The sequence below is a fragment of the Natrix helvetica genome (genome assembly GCF_964273705.1).
Source record: "Natrix helvetica genome assembly, chromosome: 3".
Lineage (NCBI taxonomy): Eukaryota > Metazoa > Chordata > Lepidosauria > Squamata > Natricidae > Natrix > Natrix helvetica.
The window spans coordinates 107720826-107742770 of record NC_138549.1 but is presented as its reverse complement, the minus strand read 5'-3'; the positions used below and the strand labels follow the sequence as shown (position 1 = coordinate 107742770).

Here is a 21945-nt window from a genome sequence, read left to right as displayed (position 1 = left end):
TATACCAAACCTTCCTCCAGGATAAAGGGACTACTCCTTCATTCCAAAAATGGACACAACTGCATCAACCCAATTTCAAGTCATTTCTCAGGCATCTTTAACTATTCAAGAAGAACTTGGAACTAACAATAAATGGCTAATAAAGAAGAGAATTTTGTTGCAAGAATAAACTCAAGTTGAGTTGTGATGAATATTTGCCTTATTAAAATGTTCAATCTCTCTCTCTCTCCATCTATACCATCTCTTTCTGTTTCTTTCTCTATCACTTTCTGGAAGAAAATTCAAGGTGAAAATGGTCATCAGATACACAAGGAATTGGTTATAAACTTCCAATGAAAGCTTTTCAAGAAAGCACATTATGATGCAGCATTATATTTGCAGAGAAAGAAACAGAGATGGCCAGCTTTGCATTCTTCTATTATATTCAACTTTCATAAGAATAAGAGAAAGGTATAAACATGATTTTAAACATTTTTATTTGCAACAGTACTACATGGTGTCTTACAGAAATCAATGGAAAATCTTTAAAAATTTCTTCTGATGAATGCATTATACATAAGGGGAAAGAAGATGTTCAACAGATGTTAACAAATGGTTTTCCTCTGAGGTAAAGTTAAAGTAGATCTAGAAATGTACTGCAAAACAGTCATTTTCATCTTTCTTCTATTAAAAAATAAACATGTGAGAACACAAAATCAAACAAATCAAAGTAGAAAGTAAACATCTTTGAAAAGAAGGTGCCCAGTACATTATTCAATCACAGATTTCATCAGACAATTGAATGATAACAAAGAATCAAAGTACATTAAGAATGTAAGACTCAAGAAATGATTGGAAACAGGACAGGATGTGATGGTATTCCCTGGTTTAAAGTTTAAAGTGACAAGCTTAGTGCTAGTGATGAATGGATTCCTGTAGATACATTTCCTATCTACAATACTTGTATAGTGCAGGCATCTGTATTGTTTTTCTTCTAGATTATGGTAGAAAGGAATAATCTAATGATGGATAAGTTAAGCATGGGTTGTCTTATTTCAAGAAAAGACTTGCGGTTTGTATAGAGCAAATTTCCTTATGATCTCTTAATACCAGTTGTAATTCTCTCTCTCATATATTTGGAACCCAATATCAACCATCATCAATGAACTGACTGTTAGTCCGCACCATGCTACAATATCTATATATATATATTGAATTCTGTATATTTGTGTTTCAATAAAAACTTAGTTTAGCAAGATTTCACTATTGACTATGCAATGCATCAATATTTCAGGGTTGAAATGTCATTTTGAATGATGTCATCTTTTTGCGTATGTAAAAAACAAAGCTAACATTTATGTTACAAAAGAGATAACTTTTTTGCATTTTTCTTTTGATGCACATTTGAGACAGAGATGCTGACAAAACCACAAAATGGACGAATATTTTGGGCTGGGAAAAGGTTTGTGCAGACCCAGGCCATCTTCACCTTTCACAAATATATAATGATCAAGTTAAAATAAATTGATTTGTGGGTTAGATAAAAACAGGCTGGGGAAAGGGGAAATGAAGAAAAACAAACTGACTTTACAAACATGTTAATTTTTATTTTGGGCACAACTACTTTCTGCTTTAATTGGACTCAAATTATCTTTTGTTCCTCTTTCACATCACTAATCATGTTCTGTAAAATCCACATGGAGTCTTTTATTGAAACAAGGTTGCACACCAAAAAAGTACAGAGAGGAAATGACTGGAAAAGTACATTAGATCTGCACCGATATTAAAGCCTATAGTTCGACTGACTGTTTCACACACATTTTGATTCAGTACCTATGTTGAAAAAAACCAACTGGAAATTTCAAGTTCAGTTTCAATATCACCAAATCACCAGTTTTCATCTACTCTTGTAAAATGCTTTAATAATTCAAATGCATGAAATATAACTCCAGGCCTATATAATCAAAGGAGAAAACACAAGCATATTGGTATTTTGATTTTAAAAACAAAATCTGCATAATCCTTGAAACAAGTCATCATTTGAATTATTTAACTTCTTTTTTAGTGCTAAACCACTAAAGTTCAATATATTGTAATCTGCATAGGAACATCAGGAAAACATATTTGACCTGTATAACAATTCTCTGTAGGGCAAAAATATATAGATTCTTTATGCAAATCATGTGCGAAGAATAGAAACCAAACACTGCACTTTTCTTACATAAATATATTAAAAAAAAAACAGTTTTAAAAAACTTGCTTCTGTGGTGTGTAAACAGCTTTTATTAAATTAGGAAATGGGTATGAAATGCAATTTTTCTCCAAAAAATGTAAAGTATGTGATAAGAGTTGTATTATAAAAGCAAGATTGTATGATTATGAGTTCTCCATCAACCTAGCTAGTTTCAGGCAACAAAATTGTAGTTGGGAAACGCACTTCAGCTTTATCCCACTAACTATAAGCATGTGAAAACAAAACCAAACAAACGTGATACAAGAACCACAAAATGGGGGTTTCCACGCTTCCGAAACACCATCATTTACTACCTTCCCTACAGTGTGATGTCATGGTGAAAAAAAAAGCTCCTAACATTTATATTTACAAAACAAAAGAAAACCTGACAATTTTCATTCGGACTCTTTAAAGCCATTTCCCCTTAAACACTGAAAGAGTTTTAACAGTTAAGATTTTTATTTTTAAATTTCAAGTTATAAAATAAAAATCCCATTTGAATTTTTTTTCCGATGTACAAAAAGTGATAAAGATGAACCATTTGATCGCAGAATAAGTTCATTATTTCAAAATTCATGCCATCTCCATCCTGCTATTATTAAAGTCCAACCAATCAAATCCAGATGTAGAAGTATTTGGCAAACAGTTATTTTTTTCTCTTCAAAAAATGGCACAAAGAGAAGAAAAAAAACACTTGTCTGCATAGCATCACAGCAGCAAGGTATCAAAGAAATAAAAATACCCTTTACTGATCTTTGTTTTAAGAGTTCCCTAGGAAATAACGCACAGTTTGTTTTTCCATCAAAAGATCTGATGTCCTTCTCTACTCATAGCAGTAGTATTCAAAACAGAAAAAGCAGCATTTCATCTCTTCTTTGATGTATTGAAAATCAAAAGGTCCATTTGGCAACATTTTCAATCAAAACTGATGATTGGTGGAATGGGATTCCATGACTTCAAGTTAAGAATTATTTTCACAGGAGGCATTCTGCTGCTAGTGTCTGTCACCAGTTTTTAAGTAATTGGGGGGGGGGGGGATGAAACACTTGAATACTTCCTTCATATATGCTGTTGTAGGCTGGTATACTGGGTGAAAATACAGAAGGATCAGTTTGTGATGGCCATAAAAAATTTACCATATCTTCAAATGTGCAGTTGTGTCGCTCAATAACTGGTGACCAAGATGTGTTTGCTTTCTCTGTGTTTCTGTCTTATAAAAACAATGAGTTGGCATCTAATAGATTTGGATCACCTACTTTCATTATATGGAGTCCTAGAAACAACAAAAGGTAACAAGAAGAAAAGGTGTTTGGGTAGTTCAAAGTTGTAGGAATGCAGATGACATTTCCCCCTCCCCCTAGGAAAGCAGGATTTTGAAAAATAAGGGGGGGGGGAAGCAATGTTCTGCCAAACAGAGTTGGCAAAACATCTTGTGTGTTGAATTAATCCAGTGATATGATTATCCTTGATTAGCTGAGATAACTAAATAATATTAGTAAGAGTAATAGGAGCCAAAGGCCTGTCAAGACTGGAGTTTTCATTTGAGACTTGAAGTGCCTTGAGTGTGGGTCAATGCTATTTCTTAGGTCTTAGGTTTGTTGATCTGGGCATAGAGTGGCTCTCTTTCCTAAAAACAATAGAAAGAAAAAAAAATGAACAGATATATTCCTAGTCATTTGAATGTGAAGAGTAGACCCACAGAAAAACATTCAGAGTGGGATGTATATAAACACAGATACACACACACACACACACACACACACACACAATATTTGAATTATGATAATATACAAAAAAGATAATTTTAAGAAAAAGAAAACAATAACTCTACACTACTGACATTCGTTAAAAAGTCAGTTGCATATGTAGAAGAAATTGCACTCTTTGACTATGAAAAAAGTGATTTGAATGCACAGAAATAAATTGTTTTTCTGCTCTCAGTATAATAGTTAACATTTTACACTACATGGTTTCATGCTAATACATTACTGATTTAAAATTATTCCTTTTCAATTTTCCCCAGGTTTGCAGTGCAAGCATAATTCATTTACTGAGTTCAGAATGATGTCTAAAACAAGGATGATACACTAAAAAATATTTATTTATCTATTTATTTAATTAATATATAATTGGCACATATACATAACTTCGGGCAGCTAATAATTGAAACAGAGTAAAAAAAACCCAATAAAAACAGAATAAGTATCTCTTAGAATTCCAAAATATAATATAAATTCAAAACTTTAATAATTTTAATTCTTATGTTTCCAAACTATGATAGACGAAATGCATTACAAATGTTGGCAAATATTGATTATGCCAATGTCAAGAAATGTGAAGACGGTTTAATGAACATGAAAAGCAGCAATATGCAATAATTTGGTAGATTGTTACAATAAACTAAAGCCAGTATCTCATCATCTTTGGAGGTTTAGTGCAATGCAGAGAACATACTCTAAAGTTAGGCTTCTAGATGTAATAGATTTGAGCTTCCATAATTGCTAGAGCTTTGCTCAGTTTGGAATTATGGAAAAGTCCAATGCATCTAGAAGGTATCAAGATTTTTAATATATAAGTTACATCAGGTTTTAGTAATTTGTTCATAGAAGCAATGATAATTCTGGAGAAAGATACTCACATTTTTTTTAGATTATATCTAGCATTTGATTCTCCCCACCCCACCCCATGCAATGCAAATACATTTTTTGTATAGTTGTATAAATCCCATTTGCTTACTCTTTAAGAATCTCTATTAATGGTAAAATACTATTCTCATCTTGAGTAAACATGTACTTTGATTTTTAGACTGTAATCTAAACAACCTGTGAGTAGGCAAAAGGGCAGCAAATTTTGCATTTCACACACTTTTTAAAATAAGGGGCAAGATACTCTTATTAATCAGATTTTGCTTCATTAAGTACTCTTCTACTCTTTTCTGGGATAGACTCAATTTTATCCCCATAGAACAAGATTTTAGACAATGATTTGAACTTGAGATCCCCAGGAGAACTTGATTCTGTTCCATGATAGCCTAAAGGAAGGAAATGTCCACTTAAACACAGTCAATCTTCTTTTACTAAAATTTTGTCTCTTGATGAAGGGTCTAGAAAGTTTTCTTTTTAACTAACAGATTCGATAACTTGAAAATAATTGGAAATCCCTGCCCTGGAACAAAGATTTTGCTATTCTCCTGCCCCCTATAAAAGAACCAATTAATTATTCTCCATGCAAACAGTTCCTGATTCGTAAGTGTGAAAATCAAGTAGGAACTGTCAAATGTTATTGTTCCGAAGGTTGATGAAGAATGTTAATATAAAGATGGAAATAATATATTGTAACAGAAGATGCTTCCAGTAGATCAGCATTTTGGAAAATTGTTATTAAAATCAATATTAAAAAAATAGGAAATGACACTGTAATTATCTTTGACATTTTTACCAATGTGCAAAATGAAAGTTTTCCATAAGCAAAAATGGTCTTTAAAACCCCCATAAATAGAAAAACCATGTTAATACTAACCAATTTGTTCAGTAGATCTGTGTTACAGTAAATGCAGATTCAGATAAGACACTGGAGGAAAATATTAAACAAAATTGAGCATGGAAAATTATTCCAGAATATCAATTGATTTTTATATTCAAAATTTAATATTCTTCATAGCTTTTGTATTAAATAAATTTCCTAAGGAATCTCTGCTATTATGATCGCTTGCTATTTTCCACTGTCATGTCTATTTGGTAGAAATAAGAAGCATGTCTTATTTTTTCAAATTTTCTGTGTCCGTTCATGTATTCCTAAGATTAAGAGCCTCCAAAGGATAATTCAAAACTTTTATATAGGTTGGCTTTCAAACTAGTGAACATATTGCATTCCGTATTATTCTTCTAAGGAAATTTTACTTAAGCAACTTAAAATGATTAATGGATGTAATGTAACTGATCTGCTTATACCACTATTCTATTAAGTTAAAGGAGAAATATACTATACAATAGATGGATTTTTCTTCCTAATGTAACAAGAATGGCAGAAAAAAATTGCATTATGAATTTAAAGTTTTCCAAAGGATTGTTTGTCCATGCTTATGCAGCATATTTAGCGGAATATTCTCCTTCTGCCTGGCTGATCAAAAAGCTGAAAATAAGCTGAGAAAATAAGTATTCTATTTCCTGATCATCCACTCAGTAGAAAAGCCCTATATAAATATTTAATAGCAGATAAGGAAGCTTAAGGGAATAGCACTTCTGTCCTAAGAAAAAAAGAATATTTTTACACTATTTTTCTAAAGAGCTTGATGCAAGAGGAACTGAGAGGCGTGGCAGCCCTTTTCTACCTTTTGTTGGTAAAGTGGTCTTCCTTTATGTAGTGATTAATTATGTATTTTTATAGATGCAGAAGTGGGCAATTGCAGAGGTTAAAAAGTCAGAGATGTGGAAAATGCACTAGAGCCATTTAAAAAAATTAAAACTTTTTGAAGGGAAGAAAGACTGAAAGAATTTTGAAATTTTGGAACAGTATTACTTTTATGATTAACTATATTTGATCAGTACAACTCCTTTAACAGGTTGTTTACAAGACTGAGTAAGGTAAAAGACTAGGTTCACTCCGAAAGTCTCCTTTTAATAAGAAAAAAGCAGGTCTAAAACTATAACAACATAGATTTTATCTTTTTCTCTCTACCCAGTAGAGTTTTAGCAGTAACTAAATGAGAAAATATTGATGAGATAGGCTAATTGTGGCCTTACATTGAAAATCCTGACATAATTTGATACACAAAACATGAAAATGTTCCATATTATAAAACTCTTGCTCTGGCTTGATGGACAATAGAAAAAAATATGGCATATTTTTATTATGGCTATAAAATATGCAGAAATAATTTTAGAGGAAACAAAAAAATATTAAGGACTAAGAAAACCATACAATTGTTTTATAGTGTTCCATTATATCTCAATTTGAATTAGAAACTGATAATGTTATCCAAGAAGGAGCTCTTGCAAGCAGATACTAAGATAATGTTCCCAGTTTTTGCTTTGAAAAATAAATTAAGGGAAAAAAATCATTTATGAGCAGATTCCAGATTTGGCTATGAGAAGTCTTTAAAAAACATAGCTGTGGATTTCAAGTTGGAAAACTTTTCTTTAAGAAAAGTTTCTGTTAAGTAGAGAAGAGTAAAATAATCTATGAACTGAAAATTGATAAGGCACTCAATTACTAACAATATCCAAAGATTTTAAAGAAATCTTTTACTAAAAAAAAAAAAGAATTGAAAAAAAGAAAAAGAAATGCTTATTACACTAAAAGTTTATGAAATCAAAGATTATCAGGTGAAAATAAACCAAAATTGCAAACAACAACGTGGAGCAAATCTAAAGCCAAATGGGGAATGGTAGTTCATTGTAGAATATAAACAAACTTGCTGGGATACTGTCTTTTACCGAAAATAAGACAGTCTTATTTTGTCTTGACCCCCAATATAAGCACTTGGTCTTATTTTTGGGAAGGTCTTGTTATTTTTGAGGGCAGGAGGTGGGGAGCATGGTCACCTCATGGCTGCTGTTGTGTTGCAATATTTTTGGGGAGGGCTTATTTTCAGGGGAAGGCTTATTTTATAGTGCATGCATTCAAAAGCCCGATTGGGCTTATTATCCGGGAAGGTCTTATTTTTGGGAAAACAGGGTAGTTTGATCTAGAGTACACGTTCCATGAAAAGATATTCCTTCCCTATACAGAAGGAATCAGGATCCAATAGACGTGAAGAAGTATTTCTTCCCATATTACATATAAGCAATACAGGAAGAAGTATTTCTTCTTGTATTCCTCCCTGTATTAAGGAAGCTTGGCTAGGTGGCTCAGTGGCTAAGACACTGAGCTTGTTGATCAGAAAGGTCGGCAGTTCGAATCCCTAGAACAAGTCTCCTGGGTGAGCAGGGGGTTGAACTAGATGACCTCCAAGGTCCCTTCCAACTCTGCTACTGTTAAAAGGAAGAAATACTTCCCTATCCCTAATCACTCTCTTATTATCCATAAAAATCCAAACCTCCAAGCAAGATCTTTATTGGAGGCTGTAAGGAGAAGGCAGCACATTGCTTTCATAATTTCACTAGTAGAAAAATCCTGACAGTGGGAATCCACTCACAAGAATGTAAAGCATTTCTGTCCTCCAAATTTACAGATTTAATATTAAAAAAAGAAAAAAAAACCTTTCAAAATAGATTTCTCCACTGAGATTATTTCAGAATGGAAAGACTAACAATTCCTCTTCCACATTCAGAGGCCAGAATTAAAAAATAGCAAAAGAAAGCTTTGCTCATGGTTTTTAAGGATATTTTTATCTATGAATGTTATTATAATGTTTAGCGCGCGCGAGAGAGAAAATGGTAATAGTTTAGATAGTTCAATCGTGGGCAAATTTAAAATCAGTCATGCCATGGTAGATAAAAATAAATTAGTTCACCTGCTTGATCTCTTTGAAAATTTATAGCAATGTAAAGCTAGTCTTTGTTGGCATTGGCACTGTACTATTTAAAAACAGAGAAAAGTGATCAGCTGACAGAGTTATTAATGACTGTGCAAAGCAACAAAAATGGGATAAAATGTTTCAAATGTGGTTGCATTTTTATCATTTGCATCAGAACAATTAAATACAAGCTGACTTGAATTATTGCTATTTTTTCCTTCCCCTCCCCCTCCTGACCATTCTGAACGGCTGTCGTCTTTAATAAATAAAGTTTTAGGCTAAAGTTCAAGAATATGCTGACCAGGATCACCTATTGCAGGGGTGTCCAAACTTGGGAACTTTAAGACTTGTGGACTTCAACTCCCAGAATTCCCCAGCCAGCATAGCATAGCTGGCTGGGGAATTCTGGGAGTTGAAGTCCACAAGTCTTAAAGTTCCCAAGTTTGGACACCCCTGACCTATTGTGATAGGTGAAACACGTTAGCAATAACCCCACTCCACATCCTTAAGTCTGGAATCACTATACTTTATGCACTAAAAACAATTCCTTTATTTTTACAGATTTGCTTCAGATATTTTATACTGAGAGAGGAACAGTAAATCATACCACGTTTAATCTTGTTCAGTTCACCATGTTTGAAGTATATACTGTATATTTAATATGGCAATAGCAGAACTGAAATTAGATGGGTATGTTGAGCACTCACAAGCACTGCACCTTTACAATCATTCAGACAAAACACATGCCAGTATAAAAATAGCCACAGTCAGTTTAAAAAAAGTATATCAACATGCAAAGTGAACCATTAATGATTACAACAACATGTCACCTTAAATTTGATAATGAAAAATGTATAACTAAACAATAGTTGGGAATGATAGCAGGACTGCTGCATGAATTAATAACCTATATCAATAACAATTTGAATCAAACTGTTAGTAAATTTTTCAAGAGGTTATTGATAAGCTATGGAGTGGAAAGGCATATTTCAATTTTGATTATGTTGTTTTAACCAACAGTTGATAAATGTATAGAATATTTATAACTCATGAATACCAGAAATTGGAGATTGACACTAACAAATGCATGATTTCCTCTCTGGTTAATGGTCACAACCTCCAGTTTCACTTTAATACATATTTCCCTTTCTATTATACTGTAATTTCAAAAGTTCAGTATTTTGACATCACCTGCAAATGGAATTATGGTGTGAGAAGTAGTGAAGTGAAAAAAAAAATGAAATTCTGCACACATAGCATCCAAGAAAATGATGGCAGGCAATAGTGAAAGGGAATGGCTGAAAAGTAAGTGAGTGAAAGAGACAGAGAGAAGGACAGATACCTACCCCAACCTGCGCTATCTAGCTATCGCCCTGTGGACTTACAGTATCACCAATAGGTTCACCAAATGGATTACTGTTGGATGAGGCCTGAGATCCATCAGGCTAGAATATAAGAACATAACACCTTTTTTTTTCAACAGCAGAAAGGAAAACAACATCAGAGGTTATTTTCATGCAATCAATGCATTTCGTCAAAGTTTACCCGCTGTGGTTTGAAAGTTCAAAATGAATTGAATATCCATGGCCCTTATTTTATGGGATTATTCAGTCCTCATGATTGTATTGCTAGGAAAATGTGCACTATTCTTTTAGGACTGGATGGGGAAAACCTATCACAGCCCTAGAGAATCAGAATCATGATCTAAAGTTCCAACAGGGAAATCCCTCCCACATCTAGAAAGTCAGTGGGAATTATTTTAAAAAGATGTTTAAAAATAAGATACTTCTAAAAAAAAAAGAAAAAGAAACTGCCACTGTGAATATAAAACCAATTTACAAGTAAAGTTTTAGTTCAGTCCATGTTTGTGGATAACACTAGCATTGTAAATATTGTGAAGTAAAACCACTCAAAGCAGATGGCTATTAAGGGAAATTTAATTTGTAGACATAAAAACAATTCTTTTAAGAAATGGATTTAAAAAAAAAGTCATTCTGTTGTTTTGTTATTCTGATTTATTACATTACTTTATATAAACATAATATATATTTTCAAATCATCTTCCATTTTTTTGTAGCATTTTATGATGTTAAATTTGTTCGTAATTATATGCAGCCCCTTTTCCTGAGCATTATCCTTTTTAACTTTTAATGGATTCTTATTGAATGCAAATTAAGTATGGCTTCCAACTAATTCCTTCCCTTGTTCAAGCCAGAAGGAGGAGTATTAAGAGAAGTATTAAGAGAGTATTAAGGCATACTGAAGTCACCTAAAACTTTCTCTGTGCAACTGAAATACTTCATTTTGCATTCAAATCCTACTTCCTTTTCTATTTAAGAAAACTGTGATAAGGTCTAGGTCCTTGATGGTGAACCTATGGCATGCGTGTCCACAGGTGGCACCCGAAGCCATATGTCAGGCACTCGAGGGGTTGCCCTATCAGCTGGTCAGAGTGCGCTGGCCAGCTAAGTTCAGTGTTCATTTGAGGCCTCCAAAGCACAAAAAACCAGCCCTACGGGCAAACCGGAAATTCGCGAATGGACTTCCGGTTTGCTCGTAGGACCATTTTTCGCCCTCCGGAGCCTTCAGGATGCTCCTGAAGGCTCTGGAGAATGAAAAAATGGTCCTACAGACAAACGGAAGTCTGGTTCGGGAATCGTGACTTTCTGTTTGTCCGTAGGGCCAATTTTCGACCTCCTGAGCCTTCAGGAGGCTTCCCCGAAGGCTCCAGAGAGCAAAAACTGGCCCTTTCGGGCAAACCGGAAGTGACTTCCGGTTTGTCTGTAGGTCCATTTTTTGCCCTCTGGAACCTTCAGGGAAGCCTCCTGAAGGCTCAGGAGGTCAAAAATTGGCCCAACGGACAAACCAGAAGTCACCATTCCCAAACTTCCCAGTTCCCCGTAGGTCAGTTTTTTCCCCCTCTGGAGGCTTCAGGGAAGCTCCTGAGGCCTCCGGGGGGAGGCTGTTTTCGCCCCCCCCAGACTCCTAGAACACCTCTGGAGCCTGGGGAAGGCGAAAAAACTGCGGAAAAAGCGAGGTGGTGGTTTCACTGATAGTAAGCATGCACATGCTCGGGGGGGGGGGGTATCACGCACATAGCATTATGGATGTGGCACGCCGGTGCACCCCCCTTGTGCTCCTCCCACTTTTGGCACGGCAGCCAAAAAAGGTTTGCCATCACTGGTCTAGGTAGTGGTGTGGATTTTAAGTTTGGCACAATAATCTGGATTTCAGAACAAAGGGAGACACAAAAAAATGACAGCCACTTGATGATAGGAAAGGTATACGATTTTTGCTGCTGACCAGTGGTCACCCAGATTTATGCAACCCAGATCTCATAGCCCAACTTAGACAAGAGCGAACTTAAAATGTCACCATACTATTAAGTGGAAGGGGACAATGTTTTGCACACTTCTTCAGTTACCTGTGCCTTTTTTGCCCTTACAGTGGTACCTCAGTACTCGACTGCTTCAAAATTTGGTGAATTTGGTGCTCAATGCATTTTGATGTAAAAATGTTGTCCCAATATTCATTGTTTGTTTGGTACACTGTAATAGGAAGAGGTGGATGGCCATGGACAATGGACAGGGAGTCAGCCATGTCTGGAAGGTTGTTGAAAAAGAAAGCAAATAGGGGATAGCTGTAGAGCAGGGGTGTCCAAACTTGGGAACTTTAAGACTTGTGGACTTCAACTCCTAGAATTCCCCAGCCAGCCATGCTGGCTGCGGAATTCTGGGAGTTGAAGTCCACAAGTCTTAAAGTTCCCAAGTTTGGACACCCCTGCTGTAGAGGATGGATAGCAAGTTGGCCATGCTGAAAGTTTGCTGACATAGGAAAAAAGGACAGACAGGAATTCCTTCCTGGTTGGAAAATGGGTCATGTGGTAAGTCATGGTTTGTTTGGTACTTGTTTTTAGTACTCATCACACCTCCTAGAACCAATTAAAGAGGAGTACTGAGGTAGCACTGTATATCTTTTTGTTTTTACCAGCTAAGAGCCATAGATTTAAAGGGACTCCATATCCTTTCATATTACCCTCTTTCTATACTTCTTGAATCTTATCTCTTTTAAGAGGTAGCAAGAGAACTGAAACAAGAAGGTCCAGTTTAGTAGAAACCAATAAAAAGAAGAAATACCCCAATAAAGTATAAACTGACATTTTGTAGATGTAAATGACAAGCTATGGTGCATTGACTTCAGTTTTAACTCTTCTGTAATATGCACACCACTCTGCCTTATTAGTACACATCAGGGCTGATCAGAAAGCTATACACCATACTCAACAAATGTTATTAGTGGTGAATAACCAAGAGAATAGCGAAAGAACTTTAAGTGGCAGTGGGAGGAGAGGGAAAGGAAGTTGGAAGGTTAAACAATTTCTCTGAACTTAAACATGCATATTTCTCTTAAAATTTAAAGTACGAATCTATGAATTACGTTAACTGTTCAGCCAAAATAAATGAGTGAATATATCGATAAAGGGGAGCTGGGTTACTTACAGCTTCTTGCTCTTCACTTTTGCTTGGACTTTCGAAGCCCTCTTCAAAGAGGTCATCTGCAGCAGCGTCACTGGTATGAGATGCCGAGGATTTAGATGGAGAACTCTGTCTAGGAGCAGGAGTTGGGGCTAACAAAACCAACCAATCAAATAAGTAACAAAAATTAGTGCTTGTGGATTCTAAGTGCCGTTTGGTAACCTCTTGAACTGTTATGAGAAAAATGGGGTGATTGTGAACTTGGGCGATACTGTGTGATGAAACATATGTGGCTATGACAAGTTGGCTTAATTAAAAGTTAAGATGCTGCTTAATAAAGTGCTTAGAGGCCACTCGCTTAAATCCTTTAAAACAAATAGGATTGAAAATGTGATTTTAATTTTATTGCTTCAACAAAAATCATACATGTTTCACCCTTCGTTTGACAGGTCCGTTGATAAAGAACTGACAGTATATAATTAGGGGGAGGGAGGGAAGCACACCAGGTTGCTGCACACCCAGTTTAATTCTAACATGTTTTAAAAGTACAATGTATATTAATTTAGTATTTACAGTCTTCTTTACATCTTCAATATTACTGCTATTGTTGCTGATACCAACACTGTTGTCAACTCTGAATCGAACCTAGCTGAAGCCATCTTTTCCTGCTTCGTAGCTGCCACATACTAAGTGGGGAGGATGAGGGAGACATACTTAAGCTGCTTTGCAGACAAAACAAAACCCTCTGCGGGGGGAAACAAGGTCATCCCAACAGATGGCAGTTGAATAGGAGTGACCAAGGAGTCCGCCAACTGCTCCCATTGGACAATGTGGGACATTTGGGGAGGGAAACTTTCATTCCTTTAATTATACTGTTGCTGCAGGAAACTTTCAGAGTTGGTTTTCACTAGCTGTGCTGATATGTGTCCAATAAACACGCTCTTTTAGGGAAGTTCCTGCCTTGGAGTTCTGATTTCTTTGGATGCGTTACTCGGAATGCTGACACACTGATTGAGATATCTTGATAACTAGGGTAATGTTACACAATTATATATCTCTACCCTTAGTCAGAGAGACGATGTGGTGCTGGCTGTGTGCCTGGAAGCTGTAAAGGTCTGGATGGAGAAAGAACTGGCTTCAATGAATTCTGGCAAGATGGAGTAGCTTTGGGTTTATGTACCCCAAGCCCAGATCATATTTCATCTTCAACCCTGGATGCGGTGGCACTTTCCTGGACCGAGTAGATGTGCAATTTGGAGGCCCACCTAGATTCATGATTCCTGCTTATGCAGTTGGTGGCTAGGTGGATCTTTGCATAGTTTTGTCTGGTGTTCTAATTGTACCCTTTCCTGGACTGTGAGTCTTTGCTCATGGTCATTCCTGCCTTAATCATTTTCCATTTGGATTACTTCAATGCACGCTACATGGGGCTACCTTTGAAGGCCACCTGGAAGCTACAACCAGTCCAGAATGGAGCAGCAGACACAGCGATGGGTGCCCCTAGATTTACCCACATAACACCTTTCTTGTGCGGGCTGCACAGGCTATCAGTTTTCTTCTGGGAGGTGCTGGTCATTTTTAAAGCCTAAAATCAGATTTTCTGCCGGATCACCTCTCCCTAAGGACATCTACCCATCCTACCAGATCAGATAGTATAGGCACATTCCTGGTCCCTTCCCTTAAACATTGCCACCTTATGGGAGCTAGGAAGCGTGCTTTTCCATACCTGCACTATGGAACATTCTTCACCCTGAGGTATCCTCCCAAACATCTGAAAAGCATTGAAAACCCAGATTTTCATCAAGCACTGAGATAGATTTAGGCAAGTGAGAGGATTTTATAAAGAACCGTGTGTCAGAAACTTAACTTTGGTCCAGGAGTTTGATATTCATAGTTTTTATATATTTATGTGTTATGTCAGTTTATTATTGATATTGTTTTAATTGGTAATTGGAAGCCACTTAAGAGTTTTATATATGATGGACAGGCATGTGAGTATTTGAAATAATTAAATAATATTGTGAAAGAAATCAAATCTAAAATCAACAATATTGCTTTCAACTATTTTGATAGGCAACTTTGGCAAGAGACGTTCAAAATAGGCACAGCACGGCATAGGTATCTTTTTTTTTCACCTGCAATTAACCATCCATGGATTGATTTTACATAAAATGTTTTTTGCAATAATGTCATCACAATAATCAAGTAAGGCTGGAGATTCGAAATTCAAAAGCGACAAGTTATCACTATATCAAGGATAGCTACTATTGGAAGGGGAAAAAAAGTACTGAATTGCTACTGAATACAAATCTACTTCTGGTTCTTATGCCTATTTAAGATAGCATTTACATTGTTATTCAAAGTGAAATTCATGAAAGCAGAATGTACAAATTTCCATAAATCTGACACGGTTATTTGAAATTCAACTTTCCCCCAGTTTCAAACAGAATGCACATGGCTCTGAAAAGAGAAACAAGGCTACGGCAGAAACACTAAGATACTCACGTGAATTTGTTGATGGTGTTGTAGACGTCACAGGAGTCAGATTTAACTGAGAGATATCAAAGTCATCACAATCATCTGCTTCTTGTGCCATTCCAACTTTGTTAAAATAACTGGAGAAGGCCTCTGAGGTACAACTGAGGGAAGGCTGATCTGGTTTTCGTGATGGTACTGGAGGTGCCTGAGCCATCTGGAAATCTTTAAACATTTCTTTTCCAGCTTGCTGCCTTGGGCTGTCTGTCTGTGAACTTGATCTGGTGGAATCACTGGTAGGTGGAACAGTAGCAGTGGGAACAATGGTACCTTGAAACATGGCTGCTTGTAAAGGCAAAACAGTTTGTGTTGGCATGAAGGCAGCAGACTGAAACTGACCAGCTACAGATGGCCATGGTTGCTGGGTGGGAGGAAACATCCCAGGTTGTCCCCATGCAATTGACTGTCCTCCTTGCATCACCTGAGCAACTGGAGGCTGAGCACCCATGGCCAGTTGTTGTTGAACAAGTGGTTGCTGTCCCCAGAAGGAAGGCAGGACAGCTCCCATTGCAACATAACCTTAGGAAAGAAAAGAGAATGGGCAGTGAAGACAATTGAAGATCAGGAATGGCAAAAATAGAGCAATGGAAACAAAACACAAATTGACCAGATACCCCTTGAGCAGTGACTTCATGTGCTTCACAGATATACTACTACTAGACTGATGATCAAAATCAGAAGAAGGATCAAATTGAGAAGCTATGACTAGGCTAGTACAAAACTATATTGCTCTTAACAAGACAAGAGTGACCCAGTTATGTATTTTTTCATGAGTATCTATGTGATCAGAATTTCTCTCGTTCAGAGTACTTGGTGTTGGGAGTATACTCCTAGTATTGGGCAGGCAATATATAGTGTTTATCTACAATGACAAAAGGTTGCTGTTACTTTAAATGAGAGGATGTACTTAACAGATGTAATTATCTTTGCTATAAGAGGAAGTCAGGAGAGCTCATTCTCTCTCTCTGCTTGTCCTGTGCTTGATGACTTGATGACTGGAATGTGAACTGCGACTGTAAGCAATTGTTTGTTCTTTGAATTATATTTGGACTAATATCTACTATCTACTATCACTGCTTGTGAAGCAAATTTAGTAGTAAAGCTACTTGTTTTTTTTTTTTTTCAAAAAATTTTATTGGTTTTTTAAAACATTTATAAGGAAAAGGGTAGGTGGAATGGTTACAAATTTTGGCAGTTGCAAGTGTGGCAGACGCCCCCTCCCTCCAAACTCATAAGATACATCTAAGTATAAAACATTAATACATAATCATAAAAAATCAGCATATTAATTCTAAAAAAAATAGTTTTCAGTCAATTTATATAGTTATGATATATAGTCTAGATATGATTTCATTATTACTTTCGGTCTGTTTATAACATTGTGGTTTTCTTATTCATTTTTGTGATCTGAGCTTTCTTGGTGTTGCCCCTTCACCCCCCGCTGGCAGAGCTCCGGCCCCTCTCGTGTCCTGTATGACCATTGTAGCGTCTTCTGTTTTTTCTAGGTTCGCTTTATTTTTTTCCATAAAGGCCTGTGCCTCTATGGGTGTATTGATTCTGATTCTTGTCTCCTCCCAGAATATCAGCATACCTTCAGGCATCAACCATCTAAACCACACCCCCTTCTGGTATAGTTTATTCGCCAATTGCGAATAGTTTTTCCTTTTCTCCCTAATTTTTTTGGGGATCTGCTTCAGAATGGTTATCTCCCTGTCATGATATGTCAATGCTTGCCCCCTTTGTACACCCAGAATTTCATCTCTTGTGCTTTTCCTAAGGAATTTAATATGAACCTCCCTGGGTACATTGTGTGTTCTGGCATATGCTGAATTCACTCTATAGACCAGATCTATCTCCCATTCCATCTGCTGTTTATCTTTGTGTATGTATTCAGCTAAAATATTAGTCATAATGTCCCTTATATTTTCCCCATCTGCTTCTATTACATTTTGAAATCTAAGATAAAAGGACATTCTCTCAAACTCTGTTTTCATTTGTTGGATATCAAGTTCTTTGTTTCCCTTCTGTAGAGCCTCTACCCCCCCTCTCGCCTCTGCCACCCCACCCTCCACAAGGTCCAGTCTCTGTGAGTTCTTATAAATTTGGACTTGATTCTCTTTAATTTCTTCCTTCATTTCTTTTAATTGTTTCTTAATTTCTTCCTGGCCCTGTATGAGTTGCTGGAGCATTTGTTGCAAATCCATCTCTGTACTCTTAGGTTGCATCAGTTCTGTAATCTTTGACTGTGTGGCAGGACTGGATGTTGCAGATGTCGGTGCAGAAGTAGCAAAGCCAGGTTTTCCAGGGGGTGGTCTTTTTGGAGACATGGTTTATAAAGCAAAGAGATCAGTCAGTGTAGAGACTGGGCAGCTGGAGAAGTAGAGCAGGCAGATGAGTCCAGGAGGCAGAAGATTCAAACAGGTGGGAGTTTCTTTAGTCAGTCTAGCAATAGATAAAAGTTTTTTCTCCAAAGAGTTCAGGAAATAACAATCCACAAGAGATTCCTCTGGGTGACACGGAGACAAAGACCGGAAGCCTGAATTTTAAAGGTGGAGTCAGGTTTCACAGTTCATGAAGACAACGGAAGTGTGCCATCTTGCCCTGCCAGCTTTGGGCTCAGAGGCATAGGAAAATTTTTAAAAGTTCACAAAGTTCTCAGGTCATCAATAAGTTCTGGAACTAAATCCAATGAAAAACACTTTTACTGGGGTGAGGCATCATTAGTTGGCTCTCCCCCCTCCTCCTTCCCCTGGGGGCGAGAGCAAAATTTTTTCAAGCCGCTTGTCCAAGGGGGGGGGAATCCCCCTCCCCTCCAGCCGCTCCTCCAAGAAAAATCCGAAAGATTAACTTTTAAAATTACTGAAAAGTCCATCAACTCAAAAGTAAGGGGATAAAGAGAGGAAGCATCTCACCACACCACCGCTGCTTCCTTCAGTTTTGCGTTCTCCGATTGGCATGGAGCGAGACGCAGGCGCGCCCTCCGAAATTGCTCCCCGGTGCCTGGAGCAAAGCGGAGAAGCCCCCACCAGCCGCCGCCGGTGCCAGAGCCTTCCGCGAGCCGCTCCCTCGGCAGGACGCCTCTCCGGGGCGTCCTGTGCCCCCCCGAAGGCGGGGGAAGCCCACCGAAGAGCGGGAGCGGGCAAAGTTCTTGCCCGTCGCCGTAGCCGCCGGAACCGGAAGCTACTTGTTTTTACTAGCAGTGTCTGTGACTCTATTCGTGTGTTTCTACTAGCAACGTTTTTCTCTCCGGCTGCACATTCCGCTGCATTACTCTCTGTCTCCCAACGGAGATACCCCTTAACCCTTGGGATACCCGCCCATTTCCCATCTCAATTATCCACTCTGGTACAGATCATAGCAACTTGCACTGTGCTTGCAATGTTTGTACTTTGATGTTCAATTATAAGCAATTCAGAAGCTTACTTTATTCTTTTGTTTTTAATAAGTTGGTTAACTGACAACATTCCTTTATCTGTTACATATTCATCATAGCTCCTAACCTAGGAGAAAAGGGTTTTTCCAAGTTGTTCCTAATCTCCTTTTAAAAGAAACAAACTTCTTTATTTCCTCTTTTATTTTTAACACTATTCCATCACCCAACAAGTAATTTTGACCCTGAAAAGACTTAGGCAGTTGGTGCTGATTTATGCAAGAAACTAGTTCCATATACTGTTTGGAAAAATGACAACTATATATCTAGGTATGTATTCATATAAGCTGCAAGAAAGCAATATTTTTTAGAGGAGGGGGGAGATGGAGATAATGTTATGGCAGAATTGTAATTTTCCAAACTGTGTGTATGAGTGCACATATAACAGTTTCCATACTATGTGGAATTGCATTCCTCACCCACCAACTTGCTTTGGAATGGATGGGACTTGGCATTTGCAAGCAAGAAGCAACAAAGTGTTTTCAGTCATGTTTATTTTAATGCCCATGGCGCTCATGAGTCCAGATTGAAAAGATCAACGGTTTGTTAAGAATATAGGATATTTCTGAAAGGTCTATGGGCATAGTCTATAGCAGTGATGGCGAACCGATGGCATGTGTGCCACAGGTGGCACGCGGAGCCATTTGTCAGGGCATGTGAGGCGCTGCCCTGTCAGCTGGCCAGCGCGCATGTGCACGTTGGCCACCTGAGTTTACCCTTTTTTAAACCCATTTTTTGCCCTCCCCAGGCTCCAGAGCCTTTATAGGAGCCTGGGGAGGGTGGAAAGAGCCTCCCCCTCCCCCCGGAGGCCCTCTGGAGGCTTCATGAGCTTCCCTGAAGCCTCCGGAGCGCAAAAAACCAGCCCTATGGGAAAAACGGAAGTTCGGGAATGTCACGATGTTAAAAAGTTTGCTAGGCATGAACTGACACTCAAGAGTTAAACTAAGAAAGAGTTATTGCGCAGGTCATAAAAGTTCTTATCTGAAAGTGATTTATTGCGCATGCGTTTACACATTCCAAAATTCCTTTCTTCTTTGTTCGGCTGCCAACTTGGCAACCGGAGATTTTCATTATCAAAATGTAACAATTAGTTATTTTCTGTTTTATTTTATTATTAAAGTTTGTTTATTAATTAGAATACTTGTCAAAGACTTTTATTTTATTTTTTTAATATCTCAAAAGATATGCGGAAGGGAATCAGCCTCGGTCCATAGACCTCATTTTCTACAGGGTGTTTTTCCCCTGACAACTTGGTATGCAGAGGTTGGTCGACAACTTACCAGCTGAGATGGCTACAATTTACGGCTGTTTTTTCCCTTCACGCTATCTAAAGATAACCGACTACGCTAATTAGCAATGTCGGAGAAAAAGAAAAAAGAAGAAAAATGGAAAGAGCTTTTTCTGACAATGAGGCCCCCTCGGACACAGAGAAGCAAGATCAAAACGTGCTTCAGGAACAACAAATTCCTTCAGGTGCCGAGCCAGATGTGGGGGAAGGAGCTACAGAAGGCAAGATCTACGGACTGAGGTCAGTAAATCTCCCTCATTATCAAGATACAATTAATGAACGGCAAAAGTCTAAACGGCAACTGCCGGCACAGAAAAAATCCTCCCACGCAGAAAGCAAAGTTTATGAAATCTCCCCAAATGATGAGCAAGAAATGCAAAGCTATCTATATCGATTAAAGCTGTTTGAAAAATATACTAGGGAGGTGAGAGAGTGCTTTAATGAAATAAAGAGAAGTAGGAGGAGCTCCCCCACTCCCAAAATGTCTGAGGACACCATCTTTTCTTCAAAACAACAGCCTAAGACACACCCCACAGAGAAGTTCTTAGGTCAATCAGAACAAAAAGATATGTACACGTCACCGAGGTCACGTGATCCCTTTGAGCCCATTGAACTTCCGGCCATGTATAGATGACTGCAGCCAAAAAGTGAGGCTGCACTGCCATCTGCTGGCGGAGAAAAATTATTACAGCAAAAGATGATGTAGCTTCGTGACAATTTTAAAGAATTGGCTATGAGTCCTTTAGAAACCAAAACTTTGCCTCCAAAGGTTAAGTCTTCAACACCCCCTGGCGGCGTTGAATCCTCCCTAGATGGAAAAAGGCAAAGCCAAAGGCGAATTCGAGGAAGCCAATTTGATGTTGCCACGCAAAGGCCAATGATGCAACCCCAGCATCCCCTGGTTCAACAACCAGCTTTGCAACCAGAGCAACAAATTGTTCCGATGCACATTCCTCAGCAGGTATTCACAGTCACCCCCTTGACTGGTGAGTCCAAATTAAAGGAGTCAGGAGAGAATTATAAAGCCTGGGTCAGTGAAATTGCGCTCTTGCTTCGAAGAGAAGGCACACATTCCATGGTTTTTAATCCTCCTCCTCAACCCTGGACACCTGCAATGAGAGACCTCGAAAACAGAGCAATCACGACTTTGCTCATGTCAATGGAAATTGAGATCCAAGGTATCTTTCCACCTGATGCAACTGCCCAAGAAATTTGGGCTATTTTGGAAGATTGCTACAGGCCCGTTTCAATTGAATCTTCATGTTTGCTCATGTCTGAATCCCATGGTTTGAAGTTGAAACCTGGTGAACGAATTGGTGGACATTTGACCAAACTGAAAAGAATGAGAAGTGAATTGAGACAAAATGGCCATGTAATCGATGATATCCAAATGATTAGCATCATCATTAACTCATTGAATTATGAATGGAAAGATGCTGTTGCAAAGATTAACTACGTGCCTATTGCTCAACGCACAGTTAACCACGTTTGCAGACTTTTAGTGGAAGATGAAGCTATCAGGTTAGCTACACCACATCTGCAACGACA

The 21945-nt window shown here is 37.7% G+C and overlaps 1 protein-coding gene across 9 annotated transcripts in view; it reads right to left on the bottom strand.

The window, feature by feature from the left end:
* Positions 1-476: 476 nt before the first annotated feature.
* The window catches only part of DAB1 (DAB adaptor protein 1), a 771291-nt gene continuing 749822 nt past the window's right edge, over positions 477-21945 (bottom strand). For 7 of the 9 annotated variants that reach the window (XM_081946493.1, XM_081946500.1, XM_081946501.1 and 4 more), the window contains 4 exons: positions 15650-16198; positions 13169-13296; positions 10016-10114; positions 477-3839 (listed from right to left, as the gene is read on the bottom strand). In XM_081946493.1, coding sequence (XP_081802619.1) covers positions 10031-10114; positions 13169-13296; positions 15650-16198 — 761 coding nt within the window. In that variant the 3' untranslated portion in view covers positions 477-3839; positions 10016-10030. Of the gene's footprint in view, positions 3840-5748; positions 5783-10015; positions 10115-13168; positions 13297-15649; positions 16199-21945 lie in introns of those variants that run through there. The other 2 variants (XM_081946494.1, XM_081946496.1) reach the window with 2 other exon arrangements.